At 59.9% G+C, this 17,454-nt stretch overlaps 1 protein-coding gene across 1 annotated transcript in view; it reads left to right on the forward strand.

The window, feature by feature from the left end:
• NTSR1 (neurotensin receptor 1) overlaps positions 1–13,190 on the forward strand; it is a 39,073-nt gene extending 25,883 nt beyond the window's left edge. The window contains exons 2-4 of the mRNA XM_079129653.1: positions 10,106–10,307; positions 11,504–11,594; positions 12,647–13,190. Of these exons, the coding sequence (XP_078985779.1) occupies positions 10,106–10,307; positions 11,504–11,594; positions 12,647–12,896 (543 nt within the window). The 3' untranslated portion in view covers positions 12,897–13,190. The remainder of the gene's footprint in view (positions 1–10,105; positions 10,308–11,503; positions 11,595–12,646) is intronic.
• The last annotated feature ends 4,264 nt before the right edge of the window (positions 13,191–17,454 follow it).

Genomic DNA, 17,454 nt, shown 5'->3' on the forward strand with positions numbered 1-17,454 from the left:
CAGGGCAGGCAGCCCCCAGGTGTCTACATGTCAGAGCGACTGTCATGGCTCTGGGCAAATCGACAGCAAAACAGGCTAAAAATGGTAGCTGCACACATGCACGCACTCATGCACACACAGGGGCACACGTGTGCAGAGACATAGGTGGGCACACCTGGACCACAGAGACACACATGTACACACGCTCACAAAGAGACACTGACGCCCACCCCTGCTCATGCCCACAGAAGCCACAGGCACACCAGACACATGCCAGACACGGCCAGATACAGTCTGAACTGGCACTTTCTGAGGGTCAGGACCCAAGGGGATGCCACATGGACACTGGGCCCTTGAGCCCTCTGAGGACCGGGAAACTCTTGCCCCCAGACCCAGTGCCCGAGGCTGTTTTGCCTGTTTCCACAGAGTTTGAACCTGCAGGAGAGCCAGCCCTTCTCTTCCAGGGGGAAGGACCTGGGGTCCAGAGCCAGATGGCAGGTCAGGCTCACGACAGCCCTCCTCACAGGAAGTGTGTCTAGAAGGCTGGCCTGTGCCCGAGCTCCACGGTGGTTCTGCAGGGAGACTCCACGTGGCGCTGAGTCACCTCAAGCCAGCCCCAACCCGGCCAGTGAGGAGGGAGCCTGCCTGCCTTCTTCTCAGCCCTTGGGCTAGGATTTTGTTTGATTTAAACAAGGGTGCTCTTCTCCAGGGAGAGAGTGGAAGGGCGGGACAGAAGGAAGACACAGTCCTCTGTCTGAGGGCAGTGGCTCCGTTAGTCTCTGTTGGGTAACAAAACGGCCCAAATGTCTTGTCTTAACACAGTGACTCTCTGTTCATGGTCCTTTGGATGCAGTGTGGCTCCGCTCCACCCTGGGTGGTTGTGCAGCTCGGTCACCCTGAGCCCACAGCTCTCCGCAACTCAGGGTGCTGGAAGGTGATTTCAAGGACACGCTGTCATAGTGCCACAGGTGGGCAGCACGTGAGGCCCGTAGACCTCCAGTGGGCTACAGCAGACACAAGGTCTCCTGGGGGACAGCTGCGTTGAACCCCCTCTCCCAAGGAGTCCCGAAACGCAGTGCTCAGCCAAGTTGCTATGGACTGTCCCCTGTGGCCACTGCAGTCTGGAAGAACTTGTAGACCAAAGCCCTCACGAGCCTTCAAGTGGCCGTTTCAAAGGCACTGGAGCCCAGTCCTCTCTGTGTGGGTGGCTGAGGCAGGAATCCAGGGCCTCGTCTCCCTGAAGGGCCCGGGAGGCAGGTGGTATCCATCCTGGTTGAGGTTGGACACAGCGGAGAGCAGCCTCTGCCCGTCAGTGGAGTCAGTACCCTCTCATCTGCGGGGAGGGAGGTGCCACGTTCCCCTCCTGTGGCTCTGCAGGTAGACCCCGTGTGAGCATGGGTGGACCACGGGGTGGCACTTACTCTGAATTCTACTGAAGGGGAACAAACCTCATCCCGCGCACACCTTGGACATTCTAGCCAGGCAACTGGCAGCTGGTGATGCCCAGTGGAAATCAGGAGCCGGTGCCCACAGGAAGGGACTCACTCTCCAGAGGATGAAGGATCTCTGCAGGGCTTCCATGGGGATGAGACGCCAGCCATCAGTGAATGGGGTCAGGGCGCCATTGGCCTGGGAGAGGGTCAGCATGAGGCACTTGGGCAAGGTCTGGTCTGACCCCAGCAGACTAGGCCAGCAAAGCTGTGACCGCCAATGTGACAAGGCCCAGCTTAGGCAGGAGAGGGGGGAAGCCAGCAGGGAGGCCTCTGCTGGCACACCCATCTTGGGATCACCTCAGGCCACAGGATGACAAGGGAAGGGAAAGGGCTTCCATAGCCTGACGTTTCCCCCCAAGCTCCCCGTGATGGCCCGGGCCCCCGTTGGCCACACCCTGACTGCAGGGCCCATAGCCGCCCTGTGAGGGTCACTGCCTCTGGTGGGGAGGAGAGAGGTGGGTGCAGAGCTCCTTGCTGTCTCCAGCCAGCATCTCTGCACACTCCGTTTCTGCTCCTCCATTTCACACAGGCACGGACTACGGCTGCTCCCTGGTCCCTGGTCACTTTGGTCTTGAGTTTTCCAAGACAGACAGTGCTCCTCTGGTCAGCACCCAGTGCCTATCCTATGGTCATGAACACAAGCCTGCAGGACAGGGGACAGCGGCCAGCCCCGACCTACTCTGGTGGCACACAGCCCACCCGCCCTTTCTCATGTGGTCTCTGGCCACGTTTGGGCTGAATGGTTGTGGCGGAGACCGTCTGGCCCGCAAAGCCAAAATCAGTTACTTCTGGCTTCACAGGAAACGTCTGTGGACCCCACTCTAAGACACAGGTCTGGTGGCAGAGCCAGGGCTGGGTGGGCGAGCCATGGGCCACTGTTGGGTGACCCCTCACCACGACTTCGGCTTCCCAGCCTCGCAATGCAGTGGCAGGAAGGCCCGCCCTGGCCCTCCTGAGCCCACTCTGGGAGGCTGAGTGCTGAGCTGGCATCGGCTGCCCTGCGGGGGAGCCCACCACCTGCCTCCTCTCCACCACCTGGAGAGAAAGCCTAGGCTGTCCCACCCAGAGCCCTGTCGCACACAGAAGCGCGCCGTGGAGGGCCGAACTGAGCAACAGAAGAAAGAAATAGGAAGGAACTACCCTGCCTTTGTCAAAGAAACCGTGTGGCCATGAGGGTCCAGCGGGGGGTGACATCAGGGGCCTGCGTGGAGAGGGAAGGCTGTCTCCAACTGTCGTTGGCACTCTGCAGCCCCTCTGGGCCGTGTGCCCCGGGGGCTCCCAGAGTGACCAGGGCCTGCGCAGGGCAGTGCCGGCCTTGTGCCTGTGAGAGAGCCCTGGTCCCTAAGTGCTCCTGGGGCTGGAGCTGCTGCTGGTCGGGGGCCAGGCCTGAGGCCCCATGTCCCCTATCCCAGGAGGCACCCAGCGCCCGGTCATCTTGGGAGAGGCAGAAGCCTGGGTTCACTTGAGTGGGAGCAAGCGCCTCTTGCACCAAGGGCTCTGGGGACGTGGCACCCTTTGCCAGCCCACTGCACTCACGCCCAAAGCGTCGTCCGGCGGGAGAGGACACTTGGCTCCATGTCTGCCCTAATCAGATTCACCTAAGCAGGACGGAGCACTAATTCTATTGAAAGGCATGGAGATGCTGGGAGCCAGATGTCCATGGGGAGGGCAGGGACCAGCCTTGCCAGTGGGAGGCAATTAGATGCTGGGAGGAACAGGATATTTGCTAAGCTCCCCACACAATTACATGGCAAGGAAACACACTCAAATCTGTGGGGCCAGCGGTTCAGCTGCCAGTGACCACGAGAGCCAGAGAACCCACAGCAACCAGCCGTGCCGGGCGGGAGTGTGGGGCCCGCACCCTAGTCCTTTTCTACACGTGTGCTCTGAGACACACAGTGAAGTCCAGCTTGTGACTGCTAGGCCCCAGCCCTCCCTCTGGCAAGCCACGAGGCCTTGCCCCAGCCATCCTGCTGCACCGAGCCAGGGCGGCCCTTCCTGAGGGCTTAGGGTTCAGCACAGGTGGAGGCCAGGCTGTGGGGAGGCCATCTCCCTAATCCAGTTGGGCTGAGTTAGTGGTCTCCCAGCAGCCAGGCTGGTGCCAGGCCAGCAGCACAGATGGGAGCAGACAGGATGTGGCTCCTGAGGCTTCCTGTTCTGCCAAGTTCACACTCAGACGGTGGGCTCCATGGCTCCAGCCCTCCTGAGCCCATCCAGGCTGCCAACTGTGTGGCACAGTGGGGAGGGCAGTACTGCCAAGGCCAGGCTGCTTGTCTGCCCCACCGTGGACAAAGGCCGGCCAGCCCTCCCGTCACAGCCAGCCAGCTGTGCCCTTGGTGAGGGGACGCTGTCCATGGTGCTGACCTCCCAAGTCTCCCTGAGGCTCTGGCAGTCTCTAGACTGTGACCCCAGTCAGTGTGATCCAGCCCTGCCCAGAGATTCCAAGTCCGAGGAGGACAGCAGGTGGGGAGGAGAGGGGTGAGGACAGGAGGGCCGTGGGCAGAGGATGCTGGGCAGGGGCAGCCCAGGAAGGGCACCCCTGGGAAGAGGAGTGGGCGTGTCCACCACACACCCTTGAGGAGTAGGGCCCTGCGCCCGGCTGGCACCCAGTGGTGCTCCATCAGCTCACATATCTGCTTGTAGATCTGCCTTGAGACATGGCAGTATCAGCTCCGGCTGGGGACGCACCTCCTGGGTCCCCAGCAAGGCAGCTAAGGCAGCAGCAGTTTCTCCCTCAGAGTTGACACCTGTCCACTGAGGGGGTCCGGCACTGGTTCCTGCAAGCCACCCCAGTGTTGACCAGAGTGTGTGATACCAGCACAGAGGTGGAAGCTAGAGAATCCAAACATTACTTCCAAATTGAGCCCAAATCTGCCCAAATCCCGAGAGCCTCAGACTGCCTCCCATCTGCTCAACCTGGTGATTCCCCGAAGAAACAGGCTGGGTGCTCCAGGGGTGCATGGGAGCCGCCACACCTCACCTGTCCTGGCTTGCTCTTCCCTAAGCCACAGTCTCAGCCGCACATCCCCAGTCAGCCAACACCCAAGGTGCGATGCAACACAACTGGTCAGCACACTAAGGGTGACCCACGAGTCCCACACAGCTTTCCATTTCAACCAAGGCTGCACCTCGGCACTCGGGGCTCTTGGCCCCAGCATGGCGGAGGAGCAGGACAGGCAATCGCAAGCACCCTGGACTTGACCTGGGTCAGCATTTGGAGGGGAGACTGAGCTAGCCTGGCAGGGGCTGACCGTCTGCTCTTGGGGAGGGGCAGTCCCTGCCAGACTGGCCAGTTGTCCCCACAGTCACATGTTAGGGTTCTGGTGTGGGAGGCCTCTTCTCTGCTGCTGCCCTCTGCAGGGTTCTGAAAACAACCTAGGCCAGGTTTTGAGCTTCCTTGCCCCTCATGTCCAGTGGTTGCTGAGCCAAGAGGCAGTCAGTGGGCCAGAGCTGTCTCTCCAGCAACACACGGGCTTTAGTTAGAGAACAAAAGGCCCCAGTGCAAAGAAAGCCAGCATTCCTTGTCCTGCAGAGGAGGGCAGGTGACCGTGAGACCAGCGTCCAGTGTCTGCAGCCGCGTCAGGCCTCCCCCCAGCCTGTGTGCCTCTCCCGCTGCAGGCATGCTGAGTGCACCCTCCTGCACCCCATCTGCAAGGGGTGGTCCCCCAGCAAGCTCAGATCCACACCCAGAGGCTGCACCCCTTTCCAGCTGCCCCTGAACTCCCTTTTCACCATTTAAGCCTTGCACTCTACCTTCCCCACAAAAGTCCACACACAGGAGGACAGAGGCCTCCCTCAGAGTGACCTGTGCCAGTTTCCCAACCTGAGACCCGTGCCGGCCCCAACCTGCTCCTTTGTCTGCGCCTGATGAAAAAGACGCTCTTGGCTCTGGGGTAAGCTGTTCTAAGTCTCCCTTTTAGGAAGGAGCAAGCTGAGGCTAGAGACTCCTCAGAACCTGTCCAAGGCCACAGCTGGCCCGAGGACAGGCTGGACTCCCTGTGGTCTGGGGAACAAGTTCCCACTGTGAAGGCCATATGTGACAAGTCACAGTGGTGAAAGCCACAGCCTGCCCAGGGAGACCAGCCCTGGCTGCACAAGTAGGCAGGAGACAGAGGAGCCCTCTGCTCTGGAGAGGGAGACATGGCATGGTCTGCTCATCAACAGAACTACCTCCCTGCAGAAAACCCAAAGATCCCACCAGAAAGTAAGAGCTGGAGTTAAAGGATGCAAAAATACAAAATGTTACATTTTGGATTTTGCACATACAAAAATTAGTTGTTTCTATTCAGTAATGAAGAACTAGCTAAAAAAAGTAATCCAGAAAACAATTCCAGAAAACAACTCCATTTACAGTAGCTACAAAGTCAAATAATACTAAATACCTGGGGATTTAACCATGGTAATGAAAGATGCATACAGCTATAAAACACAGAAGAATCAGGAAAACACAGAACAGAAAGGTGTCCTGTGTTCAGGGATTGCAAGAATCCATGCTGCCAAATGCCCAGCAATCTACGGACCCAGTGCAAATCCTACAAAAGTTCCTCTGACATTCTTCGCAGAAATGAAAAGCCATCCTTAAAGGCCCCAAAGAGCTGAAGTAACTTTGAGGATGAACAAAACTGGAGGCTCCACACATCCTGAGTTCAGACTGCATTACAGAGCTATTGCAGACACTCTGCACGGTGCTGGCACAGAACCAGACAGCAGCCATTGGAGGAGAACAGAGATCAGGGACCAGCCCCTCCCGTGGGGTCAGACACTCCTTGACAGGCAGAGAGGTGGGCAGAAATACACAAAGGCAAGGTCTCTGCAGACTTCAGAGCTGGGAAAACAGATGTCCACATGTGAAAGAAGAGGATCTGGCCCTGTGTCACACCGCAGGGGAAGGATAACTCAAAACGGATCCTGGGCTGAGCGCACAGCCTGAAGCCAGACAGGTGCTGGAAGGAAACAGAGGAAACAGGAGCATCTCCCTCTCACCGGTCTTGGCCATGGTTTATTGGCCGTGACACCAAAAGCATAAGAAACAAAAGCCAAAGTAAGAACACCTAAAATTCAAAAGTGTCTGCTCAGCAAAGGAGACAGGGAAGCGAAAGGCAGTCTGCAGATGGGGAGGAAACGCTTGCAACCTGTGTATCTGACGAGGATTAGCATCAAAATAAGCAAAGAACTCATACCTCTCCACAGCACAGAGCCACCGTGGGCAGAGGACTGCCATGGCCGTCCCCAAAGCAGACCCCAAATGGCCAGCAGGTAGGAGAGCAAGTGGCTGGCACCCACATGGGGGAAGTGCAAATCAAAAGTTGCAGGCAGAGGCCTTACAGCTAGAGTGGCTACTCAGAAACACAGGTGGCCAGCCCCGTTGGGAGAAGGCAGAGCGGCGAGCCCCACTCTGTTGGTGCAGAGGTACGCTGCTCCCGTCCTCAGGAAAAGCAGCGCAGGGATTCCTTAGGAGCTTAGAACTGTCCGGGAGCCAGCCATCTCACACCGAGTGGCTATCCAGAGGAACAGAGCCCCCATGCAACAGAGACATCTGCACCCCTGCCCACAGCAGCACCGTCCCCAACAGCCAAGACGGGGGATAACTCTGAGCATCCACAGGTGGACGAATGGGTAACGAACATGCAGAACGCTACTCAGCCCTTACAGAGATGCTGCCCTTGGGACAATGCGGGTAAACCTGAGGAGAGGACGCTAAGTGAGACAAGCCAGGCCTGGCAAGATGGAGACCGTGCGACCTCACCTAGGTGTGGAACCTGCAAGGGCAGTCTCAGAAATGGGCAGAACGCAGCTGCCAGGGGCTGGGGGGTAGTAACTGGTCTGTTGGTCCAAGGAGTGGAGCTTTCAGTTATGCGAGGTGAACACATCGGAAGTGTTCACTAATGCCGACTGTGCATTAACTGTGAGTTAATTGGCTTGACAGTGCTGACACATTCACAACAAACCCATACATCTAAACGTTCCACACACAGACAACTGCTATTGGTCCCCGTGCTGCAGTAAAGTCTGACGTAGGGGAAGATAGATACAAAAGGAGACATATGTATGTGAATCCTCCATGATTTCTGCTCATAATCTTATGGCTTGTACGTGTCAATCTTCCTTCCATCTGGACCTTCTTGGTGCTAGATCACTGAGCTGGGGCACAAGTTTCCAGGAAGTAAGTCAACTTGTCTTAAACAGGGGAAGGAATGTTCATTCTACTGAAGAAACACTGCAAGACGAGGAGTGACAGCTGCGGGCACAGTGGGGTCCAGGAGCTCCCAGGGGTCATGAGTGTTCTCTCTCCACTAATGGCTTCATTCTTAGGCAGTTTCTCCCCAGGGGGAAGATGGAGTCCACAGCCACAGGTGCTGTTTCCAGTTCAGTGAGCCCAGGGCAAACCTGTGTCCTGCATCAGACTAATGTGATCAGTGCTGAGATGACAGCATGGTGGGCACTTGTCTGATGAGGACCAGCCCAGGCCTTTGGAAATGTGCCAATGGCCACTTCCCTGTGGAGGAGTGGGCAACTCCCCAGGGGAAGAAGGCAGAAAGAGCAAGGCCCCGCAGCCCAGCATCCTGCCCGCTGGCCGTGCACTTGCTGGATTCCACCTTCTCCCGCGACTTGGATGCCATTTTTACCACAAGCCGTGTCTTTGTCTGACTGGGCGTTGCTTCTGGCCAGGTTGCTCTCCAGTCTGCCCTCTCACCCGGCTGTGCCCCACTGTTCTCACCCGGTCAGGCTCAGTGGTCCCAGCAAGAGAGCTGAGGCAGAGACTTCCCACCACTCCTCCTTTCCAGAATGTTCCTGGCTGTTCTGATATGTCTTCCACTTGAACTTTAGAGCCACTGTGCCTATTCATGTCGCCTGAGGACCAGGCGTAGCGAGGAGGCAAGGCCAGCCTGCTGTCCAGGGAAGGCGCCTTCCTCCCGGTCACACCCCTACTCCAGGCCTCCCAGGCCTCCCAGCCATCTTGCGCCCTGCCCCAGCCATGTTCCTCTTGCTTGATGGGGGACATGGGCTGTCCCCCTGCCCAGAGGTACCGGGGGCCCAGCTGAAGTCCTGGTCCCTGCTGTGAGCCTGCACAAGAGGAGGAGAACTCCTTCTCGTTCAGACCCATTCTGGCCACCCTCCTCATGGCAGCGCTGGCCCCACTCCCTCTGTCTCCCCAACCCCCACACTACCCCTGAGTGGACTCTGGTCAGGGTGTGCCTGCAGGGCAGGGGCCTCTCTCCTTGCCCCTGGGAGCCCCAGGGTCCAGGGCCACGACTTCCCAGCAGGGGTCGCTACTGGGGTGCAGGCCAGACCCTACTGCTGGCCCCAGCGTAGCTATTTTTGAAGGCCATGCTCACTGAGGTATGGCATTTTCAATGTTTTGACATTTACACTCTGTTGGATACATTCCTCTGTTTAAATCCTACCCGGACTGCATGCAAGGACTCACCAGGATTGGCTTGTCTCCGGAGACTGGGCCCTGCCAGCCCTGCACCCCCGCCCAGCCCCCAGAGCAGGAAGATTCCTTACCTGAGCCTCCTTCAAGTGGCCCCAGAAGCAAGGTGGGAGGGGTGGGTCCCCAGGCCCCAGAGCCCCTTGAGGGACAGCAGAACTGTCCACACACCAGGTCAGAAGGCTCTGGCCCTGGGCTGGTGTGGGGCAGTGCTCCCCCGAGCCCCAGCAGCTTGGCCTCTGCTGAGCTTGGAGCCAAAGGAACCTGGTGAACTCGGGCCTCCTCCTCCCAGAAGCCTCCAAGCCCTCCTCAGTGGGGTCTGGAGCTGCTGTGGGGGACAGGGCCTTATGCATCAGCTTTGGCCAATGCATAAGAGGCCCAGGGAGTAAACCTGTCCACGTTCCAGAAACTTGCAGCATTTCCGGGTGGCCATCCTGGGTCCCCATGATCCCTGCTTCCTTCACAGGTTATGGCAGACCCTGCTCCGAGACCACCCACCAGCCCAGACTTGCCCCCTCACTGCCCTGGGGCATGTCCACTGGTGTGCTCTCTTCCTGAGCTGATCAGCGGCTCCAGCTCAGGAAGGTGACATGACCACTGTCCTCTCTGGACAGATCTGGCCACCGTTAATCAGGTGCCCACCAAGGCAGCCTCAGGCTGGTGTCAGTAGGGAGCCCGGCCCAGGCTCAGATTCAGGTCCTGCCACTTCTGCACTGGAGGCCGAGCCTAGTCCTTGGCCTCACTGAGACTCAGTGTCCCCAGATGCAGGGTGGGTGTGGGAGCTGGAGGTATGGGTGGCCCGTGCTGGGAAGAAGGGCTGACACTTCCCAGTCGGAGAGGCAGCGGGAGAGTGAGGTCCACCTAGTGTGACTGAATGGTGGGCGCACAGGGCGGGACCTGCCAGCTGTCTGGAGTGACCACACACGCGGGGGCTGCAGGTGTGGACCTGCCCAGACCTTGAACTTGGAGCCTGGCCCCTCCCCACAGCGGCCTCCACCCGGTTTGTGCACCTGTTGTTCTGAGGTGGCAGAGGGGCTGCCAGGTCAGATGAGGAGGGCTGGGGACGCAGACGGGGTCAGCTCAGGGCTGGGTGTCGGGGCACCTGGTGGGCAGGAGGTCTAAGCCTGTGTGGGCAGAGCGCCTCCCCTCCAGGCCCAGGCCAGCCTGCTGCCCAGCTGACGCTCTCCCTTGCTCCCTGCAGATCAACACCTTCATGTCCTTCGTGTTCCCCATGGTGGTCATCTCAGTCCTGAACACAGTCATCGCCAACAAGCTGACCACCATGGTGCGCCAGGCTGCCGAGCAGGGCCGGGTGTGCACCGTGGGGGCCCAGCACAGCGCCTTCAGCATGTCTGTTGAGCCCGGCAGGGTCCAGGCCCTGCGGCACGGCGTCCGGGTCTTACGTACGTAACTGTGGGCCCTGGGGGCAGGGGGTGGCCAGGGTCAGCAAAGGTGACTGGTGCCGTGGGACCCGGAGTGGAGAGAGCCTTCAATATGTGGGACAGAAGGCCAGGGTGGACCCTGTCCTTCATGTCTCACTTGTGAGTCTGGAGCAGGGCCTCTTGCTCACAGTGAGGGTGGCAGAGGTGAAGGCCTGGGCACCAGGGTCAGGGACTCTGAGGAAGCAAGCCCGAGCCCCCGGCACTTTCAAATGGAGATAAACCAGAAAAAGAAAGCAGGGCCAGTGACTGGGCCATGGGGCCCAGGAGAGAGCCCCCAGGAGTCACCCCCAGCCCTCAGGACCAAGGCCACAGCAGAAGACAGCCGTGCCAAGGCCCCGTGGCCAGAGGGTGCTGGGCAGAGGGGTGGGCTGCATCCCTGTCCCTACAGCCTCAGGATGGGTTTTACTCCAGGTGTGAAGCAAAAGAGTCAGGAAAGACTTCTCCTTCTAGAGGCCTGGCCTTCGTTTCCATTTGCCAAAGCCAAGTCTCAGCTCCTTCCTCGTCCCAGGCCCCTCAGGCTTGTCCCAGGCTGTGGCCAGGTCCCCTGGGCTCTGCCGGTGTTGAGTCCTGGGTGCAGCCCCAGCCGGCCTGCCCATCCCTGCAAGCTCAGAGCCTCCCACCAGGAGCTGGGGCAGGGCTCATTCTTGTGCCGAGGCCATCCTGGGCCCTGGCTACGCCTGGAGGCAGCTTCTGTGAAGAGGTCCCCTGGAAGGCACTGCCCAGTCCACCCAGAGCACCCACTTGGTCTCCCAGTCACTGAAGGAGAATGAGTGGGATCCTGGTGCTGAGGAGTGGGCTGCCGTCAGAGGGGCCCTGGCTGGGAACAGAAAGGGGCGTCCCCAGCCCCAAGCAGAGCTGCCCTGGGGACATCATTGGTGGCGATCCTGTCAATTCCCCAGCAAGTAACCTGTGGTAGGTCCTGAAGCCAAGAAGGGGTCCTCCCGCTTTGCTCTACCTTTGCAACATTGCCCTTGCCCCTCAAGATCCTTCAAGATTCCTTACAAAATTCAGGACAGGTTCTTCTATTTCTGGGGCCTGGTGGGGAGGGCACTGAACCGTGGCTCGTTCTGGGCAGCACGGATGTCTGAAGAATGTACCTCCTGCTCCGTGCGCTCTGAGTATCTCCCTGTGTCCTGTGAGGCCCATCTGTCCCTCAGGTGCTGTGGTCATCGCCTTTGTGGTCTGCTGGCTGCCTTACCACGTGCGGCGCCTCATGTTCTGCTACATCTCTGACGAGCAGTGGACCCCGTGAGTGCTTGAGCCCTGGCTGGGCACCCCCAGGGCAGGCGGAGGTGGGCAGCGGGGCAAGAGAAGCTGTGGAGGGGCAGCAGATCCTAGAGTCCTGCCACATTTACATTAGGTCTGAACGGGGCTTCCTGGCACACGGGCAGCTGTTGGCCACTGCAACCCAGGCTGGACTCAAGGACTGAGCAGGGTCACCCTCAGGGCTGTGGCTTGTCACAGCTACGTCAGCAAAGGGAAAGGACACAGGAGCCAGAATCAGGGGGTGGCCGACATGCTTAGCTCCCCAGAGGCCAGTCACTTGGGACCTGCAGGCAACTCGGCACCCAGGTTCTCCCGGGACTGGTCATGGAGACGCCACAAGGCACCCGCTGCCTGGTGGGCAGCGGCGTCCTGGGCTCCAGAGGGAAGGGAAGGTGCGCTGCATACTCCCTAAATGTACAGACAGGTTAGGCACAGAGCCTCCTCCCAGGAGGTGGTGGAGCCCCTGGCTGCACACTCCCCGCCAGCAGGCCTTTCTGAAGCACAGCCGCCACCCGCAGCAAACACTGTCCCCATGCACAGCAGGGCCACCATGTCCACTGGTGACAGGGCCTTCGCATATCGAGCATCCCTGGTCAGGATGCCCAGGGCTGGCTGGGAGAGACAGCACAGGGCAGGCTGAGAAGAGGCTGCTGGAACTCCCACCCAGCCAGGGAGTGAGACACCCAGGGCGGGGGCCAGTGAGCTGAGGGGAGGCCACAACCCTGCCCAGGCTGCTCTGTTAGGCTAGGGTCCAGCACGGCCTCAGTGCTGGGATTCTGCACTGGACTACAGAACAGTCCAGATGGGCTGCAGGGGGAGGTTGGGACCAGACAACGTAAGCCGAGCCCCGCCCAAAGAGGCCGGTCCAGGCAGGAGTGCAGGAGCCGCACCTGGGCCTGTTTCCAGGTAGGCATGGAGAACAGACCTCAGGGAGTGCCTGTGTCCCCAGCCACCACGCTGCTGTGGCCGCCATTCTCAGGAGCTGGCCACACCTTGCCCTGCTGGCCGCTGGGTCTGAGTGCCTCTCCCTGCAGGTTCCTCTATGACTTCTACCACTACTTCTTCATGCTGACCAACGCGCTCTTCTACGTCAGCTCCACCATCAACCCCATCCTCTACAACCTGGTCTCCGCCAACTTCCGCGAGATCTTCCTGTCCACCCTGGCTTGCCTCTGTCCTGCATGGCGGCGCAGGAGGAAGAGGCCAGCCTTCTCACGGAAGCCCAACAGTGTGTCCAGCAACCACGCCTTCTCCAGCAGCGCTACCCGGGAGACGCTGTACTAGGATCTGGTGGGAGCTGCGAGGCTTAAGGAAGCTGGGAGGAGGCCGCAGCCCCACCCAGGGCCTCAACAGCCCAGCCAGAGGCCAGCTCGCCTGCCTGAGCCCAGCACCCACACCCCAGGGGCTTCTCTTCCCCACCTCCTCCCCCCAACTTCCTCCTCCCCGCCATTAAAAGCCGGATAGAGACACTGTTGTCTCCCAGATCCAAAAAAAGGCCTTTCACAGGACCAGTCAGTGGTCAGTGAAAGGCAGCTGTCTTTGTTCCCAGGCTAATGAATGGCCAGAGAGAAGGACATGAAAGGAGGGCCCCTGGAGCCTGGCCTTCAGGCAGCTGGGCTGCGTCCTCCTGGGGTCTCACCAGCAGGAGCACAGACGTGGCCCAGCCCCAGAGGGGAGGGGTGAGCCGGGAGAGGGCAGTCCCGCCCAGGCGTGGGCTCTGTCCCAGCCTCCCTCTGCCTCTGGTTCAGCTCAGGGTGCGCCCAGGCCAAGGTCTACTGAGCACCACAACTCTGGGCCTCACATCCAGACCCTTCCATGGCAGACCAGGCCTGATATCCTCCTTCAGGCCTGGGGACCACATGGCATGTGGAGACCCCTCTTATCGCCCTTACCCTGGTGACCATAGCAGGAGCTCAGGTTCCAACTGACATGTCCAAGAAGAGCCAGCCTGGACTCTCCAGCCCAGGGCCTCCACTCCTCCTGGCCTGGCCTTTCCCAGGCCAAGACCCTGGAGGCCCTGCAGGAGGGACTGAGACCTCTCAGGCACAGAGGCATTGCAGACCAGGGGTGCCTGCCTGCCCTGCCCAGTGCCCTAGGTCAGTGCAGTGCACTCTGAGTCTCGGACACAGCAGAGCAGGCTGAGGACTGGCAGCAGCCTGGGATGGCTTCAGGGGGTGTGAGTGCCCTCAGCAGCAGGAGGGCATGGTCAGGGCTGCTGGTGCCATGTCCTGGGTGAGATGCCAGGTGCCCGGGACCCAGCCTCAGGTAAGGAGCCAGCTGCAGGCCCCCAGCTGGCCGGCAGCCCAAGGCTGACACATGGGTTCATTTGTCACCAACCGCCAGGCAGCAGCCCTGGCCCCAGGCTCCTGGCGCCCAGAAGAGCCGGCAGGCGCCTCCCTGGTCTCTAGGAGCCGTCTCCAAACAGGACAGAACCTGCCCAGGCCCCCTGTCGAGAAGGTGCCACAGTCCCTGCGACAGACCCCAGGATGAGCGGCCCTGGACCAGCCAGGCAGAAAGCTGGACTAAGCCTGTCTGAAAGTAGCTTTTGCTCTTTTGGGGCCCCTTGCCCAAGAGAGAAGCAGGAGGATGGGCAGACGCCTGCAAAGCTGTGTCGTCTTCAGATACAGGGGTCGTGCTCCATGACCACCCAGCTCCGGCACTCTGCTGTGAATCAGGTGTGCCTGGGACCCCACAAATCCCTCTGCGAGCCACACGGCCTTTCAGGTCACCATGGTGGCCTGGGCAAGTCAGCCCCTTGCTCCTTCATCCCAGTGCCCACAGAGGTCTGCTCTGCCCAGGCTGGGAGGCCTGGAGGTTGGGGCAGCACCCTACCCAGCCGTGGGCCCTGAAGGTTCTGAGGCTGGGTGCTGGCCCCACACTCCTGAACGTGGACCCAACAGTCCACCCAGACCTCTCCCTGGGGCTCCCAGAGGTTGGCAAGCACAAATCCTCTGAGCCTCAGTTTCCCCATCCAGAAACAAGCCTGGCTGTTCTGCCTATAGATTGCTGTGACTGTCCTGTAGGACAAAACCTAGAGAGGCAGAAGGGACGCACCCTGAGATGGGGGTGGAGCTGACCCCCCACCTGGTCCTCCTTAGCACTGACGGCAGGTCTGCAAGGCAGGTCTGAGCTGCACCCCAGTATCTGTCTATGTCATTGTCATAGTGGGGCACATGTCCACACACCGCCACATGCGCCGTGACACTGACAGAGTCCAACTGCTGGCCGGGTGTGCAGAGATCTGGAGGCCAGCCCTGAGTGCCGTGGGCACGTCCCCTGCAGAGTCCAGAGTCCCATGAGCCCAGTGGTGATGGAAAAACCCATTGTGTGCCTCCAATGTCCCTCCAAAGGTCCCCATCCCACCACTCTGCGATCGAAGAGCCCCATATCTTCAATAAAGGAACCTGTGAGAACTCTGAGCTGGACTTTTCTGCTGAGGGCCTGCCTGCATGCCTTCCTTCTCTCACCCGCTCATGCCCACAGCGGTCCACACGGGGCAGGGCCCTGCTTGGCCTTCTTACCAAGACGCATGGGCTGAGGTCCTGTGTCCCTGGCTGGGGACCCTGCCAGGTGGGTACGGAGCCCTCCGCCCCTCCTCACCCACGTGCAGCCTCACACTGTTCTCTGAGAAGTCCCCACACACAACTGAAGGCTGTTCTCAAACTCTGGTTACTTGTTTTAAAATGGATTTACTGGTCTGGCTGTAGCTGAGGAGCGGAGCCCTGCCTAGCAGGCTCTGAGCTCCATCCCCAGCTCCTCACAGACGTACTTGGTGAAATATAATACAACCCTTGGGTTTCTGCAAGTTGGACTCTCCTTATGTAAGAAGCCAGGTCCCAGACAGGAGCCAGGGCAACCCCTGACGGCCGTGAGTGGCCTGCCCTACCCCACCAGCCGCATAGCTCAGACCACCAACCAGGTCAGAGCGGCAGTGGAAGACCCCTGTCGGGGGACCCCACCCAGCTCCCTGCCTCTAGGGCCTGGTGCTGACCACCAGCTCCCCCGGCTCCCTTGGTCTACTGTCTGCTTTTCCTTCACCGGTTCCTGGCCCTGCCCTCACTCCTTCTGACCTGCCCAGATCTCTCCTCCGTCCCAGAAACCAGGAGCGGGGAGGGAAGCGGCAGTGAGCCCAGGGACAGAGGGGTGTGGTCCTGTCCACCTGTGTGAGTAGCCAGTGGTGAGGTACGCACACTCACACACACTCATGTGCTCATACACGCTCACACAGACTCCCATGCTCATGTGCCATGTGACCTGTGCTCACACACTCCCACACTCACATGTTCACATGTAAACATTCTCATGTGACCCGTCCTCACGCTTGTGTGCTCACACACACTTGTGCCCACTCGCACACACACCAGCTTTAAAGAACTGAGAATCCAGTCTCCCAGCTCTGGAGCCACCTCTCAGCTCCCAGGGGCAGGCAAACATCCCTGCGGGGATTCCTTCTGGATTGGGGTGTGTCCCTGCCTCGTCCCCTGTCCTGCCACCCCCATCTCTGCCTTTGTCCTGCAGCATGTCCCCCTGGCCAACAGGCAGAGGAAGGGCCTTGTCCATAGCCAAGTGCTCTCTTCTGTGGGGCAATAAGGAAGTCTTCCAGACTGCAGGCCTCTGTGACTCCTCCAGCCCAGTGTCCCTGGTGGTCAGGGGTCTGGTCAGCACCAGAACCACAGAGCCTGCTGAAGGTCAGACTCCCAGCCCAGCCCAGCCCAGCCTGTGCAGTCAGTCGCCCTGGGACCCAGAATCTGTACACTCAACAGTGGTTCCTGGGAAGTCGGATGCTCCTGGAGTGCAGGAACCACCCACACCTCCCCAGCTTCCCACCTCATCCTCCGTCCGTCCATTCTCCAGCCAGGTGCGCCTGAGCTGGCTTCCTCAGAGCTGGCTCAGCCTGCTTCCTGACTGGCAGAGATGAGGCTGTGAGGCTCCAGAGCTCTGCGGGGAAGGACCTCAATCCCGTTCACAGAGGTGTGGGAAGCTGGCCGCCACGCTGACCTCAGAGGCACGTTGATGAGAGTGTCAGAGGAATGAGGCTCGTGGTAAAAGTCTAGCCAGTTGCCAAGAATGAGACTGAGGGACAAAGGCAGGGAGCCCTGGCCCTGGCCACCATCCATGCAAGCCCACCAGGCCAGAACCCTGTCTATGCCCTGTCCCACCCTGCAGGTCTTCTGAACTTGGCCCTTGTTCCAGGGCCTGGACAGAGGAGCCCACAGGCTTAGCACCATTGCTAGGCAACGGAAGGGCTTGGGAGAGAATCCTATACATCTTACATACGCTGCAAGGAAGGAAACGCGGCACACACACCCCGCTCCCTGCAATTATGATCTGAATCCAGTTCCTACCAGAACTCCATGGAAACCACGGCCAGGCTGAATTTATGAAAGGAGCGCCGCCCATCAGAGAGAGCCCGCCAAGGCGAGGCAGGAGCCGACTCAGGGGCCAGTTGGGGTGGACAGGCAGGCAGCACCAGGCGGGCAGGAGGCATCCAGCACCCGCTCCACCTGAGGGCCCTCCTGGCACACACACAGGCACACGTGTGCAAGAGAGTACCCTAGTGCACATGCTTGCATGCACACACCAGGGTACGCCACATGAGCACATGACCTGCACGCACACACCAGCCTTCCTGGGCCTCCCTCCCACCAACAGAGCCTCGCTGCTTGGTCTGACTGCCCAGCTAACAAACGATCAGCAGAACTACTGGAGAGCCCAGGAGAGCCCCAGCTGGGCCCAGAAGCTGCCTGGAGCAAGACCTCCCTTAGCCAGTCCCTGCCCCTCCCCCAGCTCAAGACTGACAGCTGCTGGGAGCCCGTCTGCAGCTGGACCCAAGTTCTTGGTG

The sequence above is a fragment of the Sciurus vulgaris genome (genome assembly GCF_902686455.1).
Source record: "Sciurus vulgaris genome assembly, chromosome: 2".
NCBI lineage: Eukaryota > Metazoa > Chordata > Mammalia > Rodentia > Sciuridae > Sciurus > Sciurus vulgaris.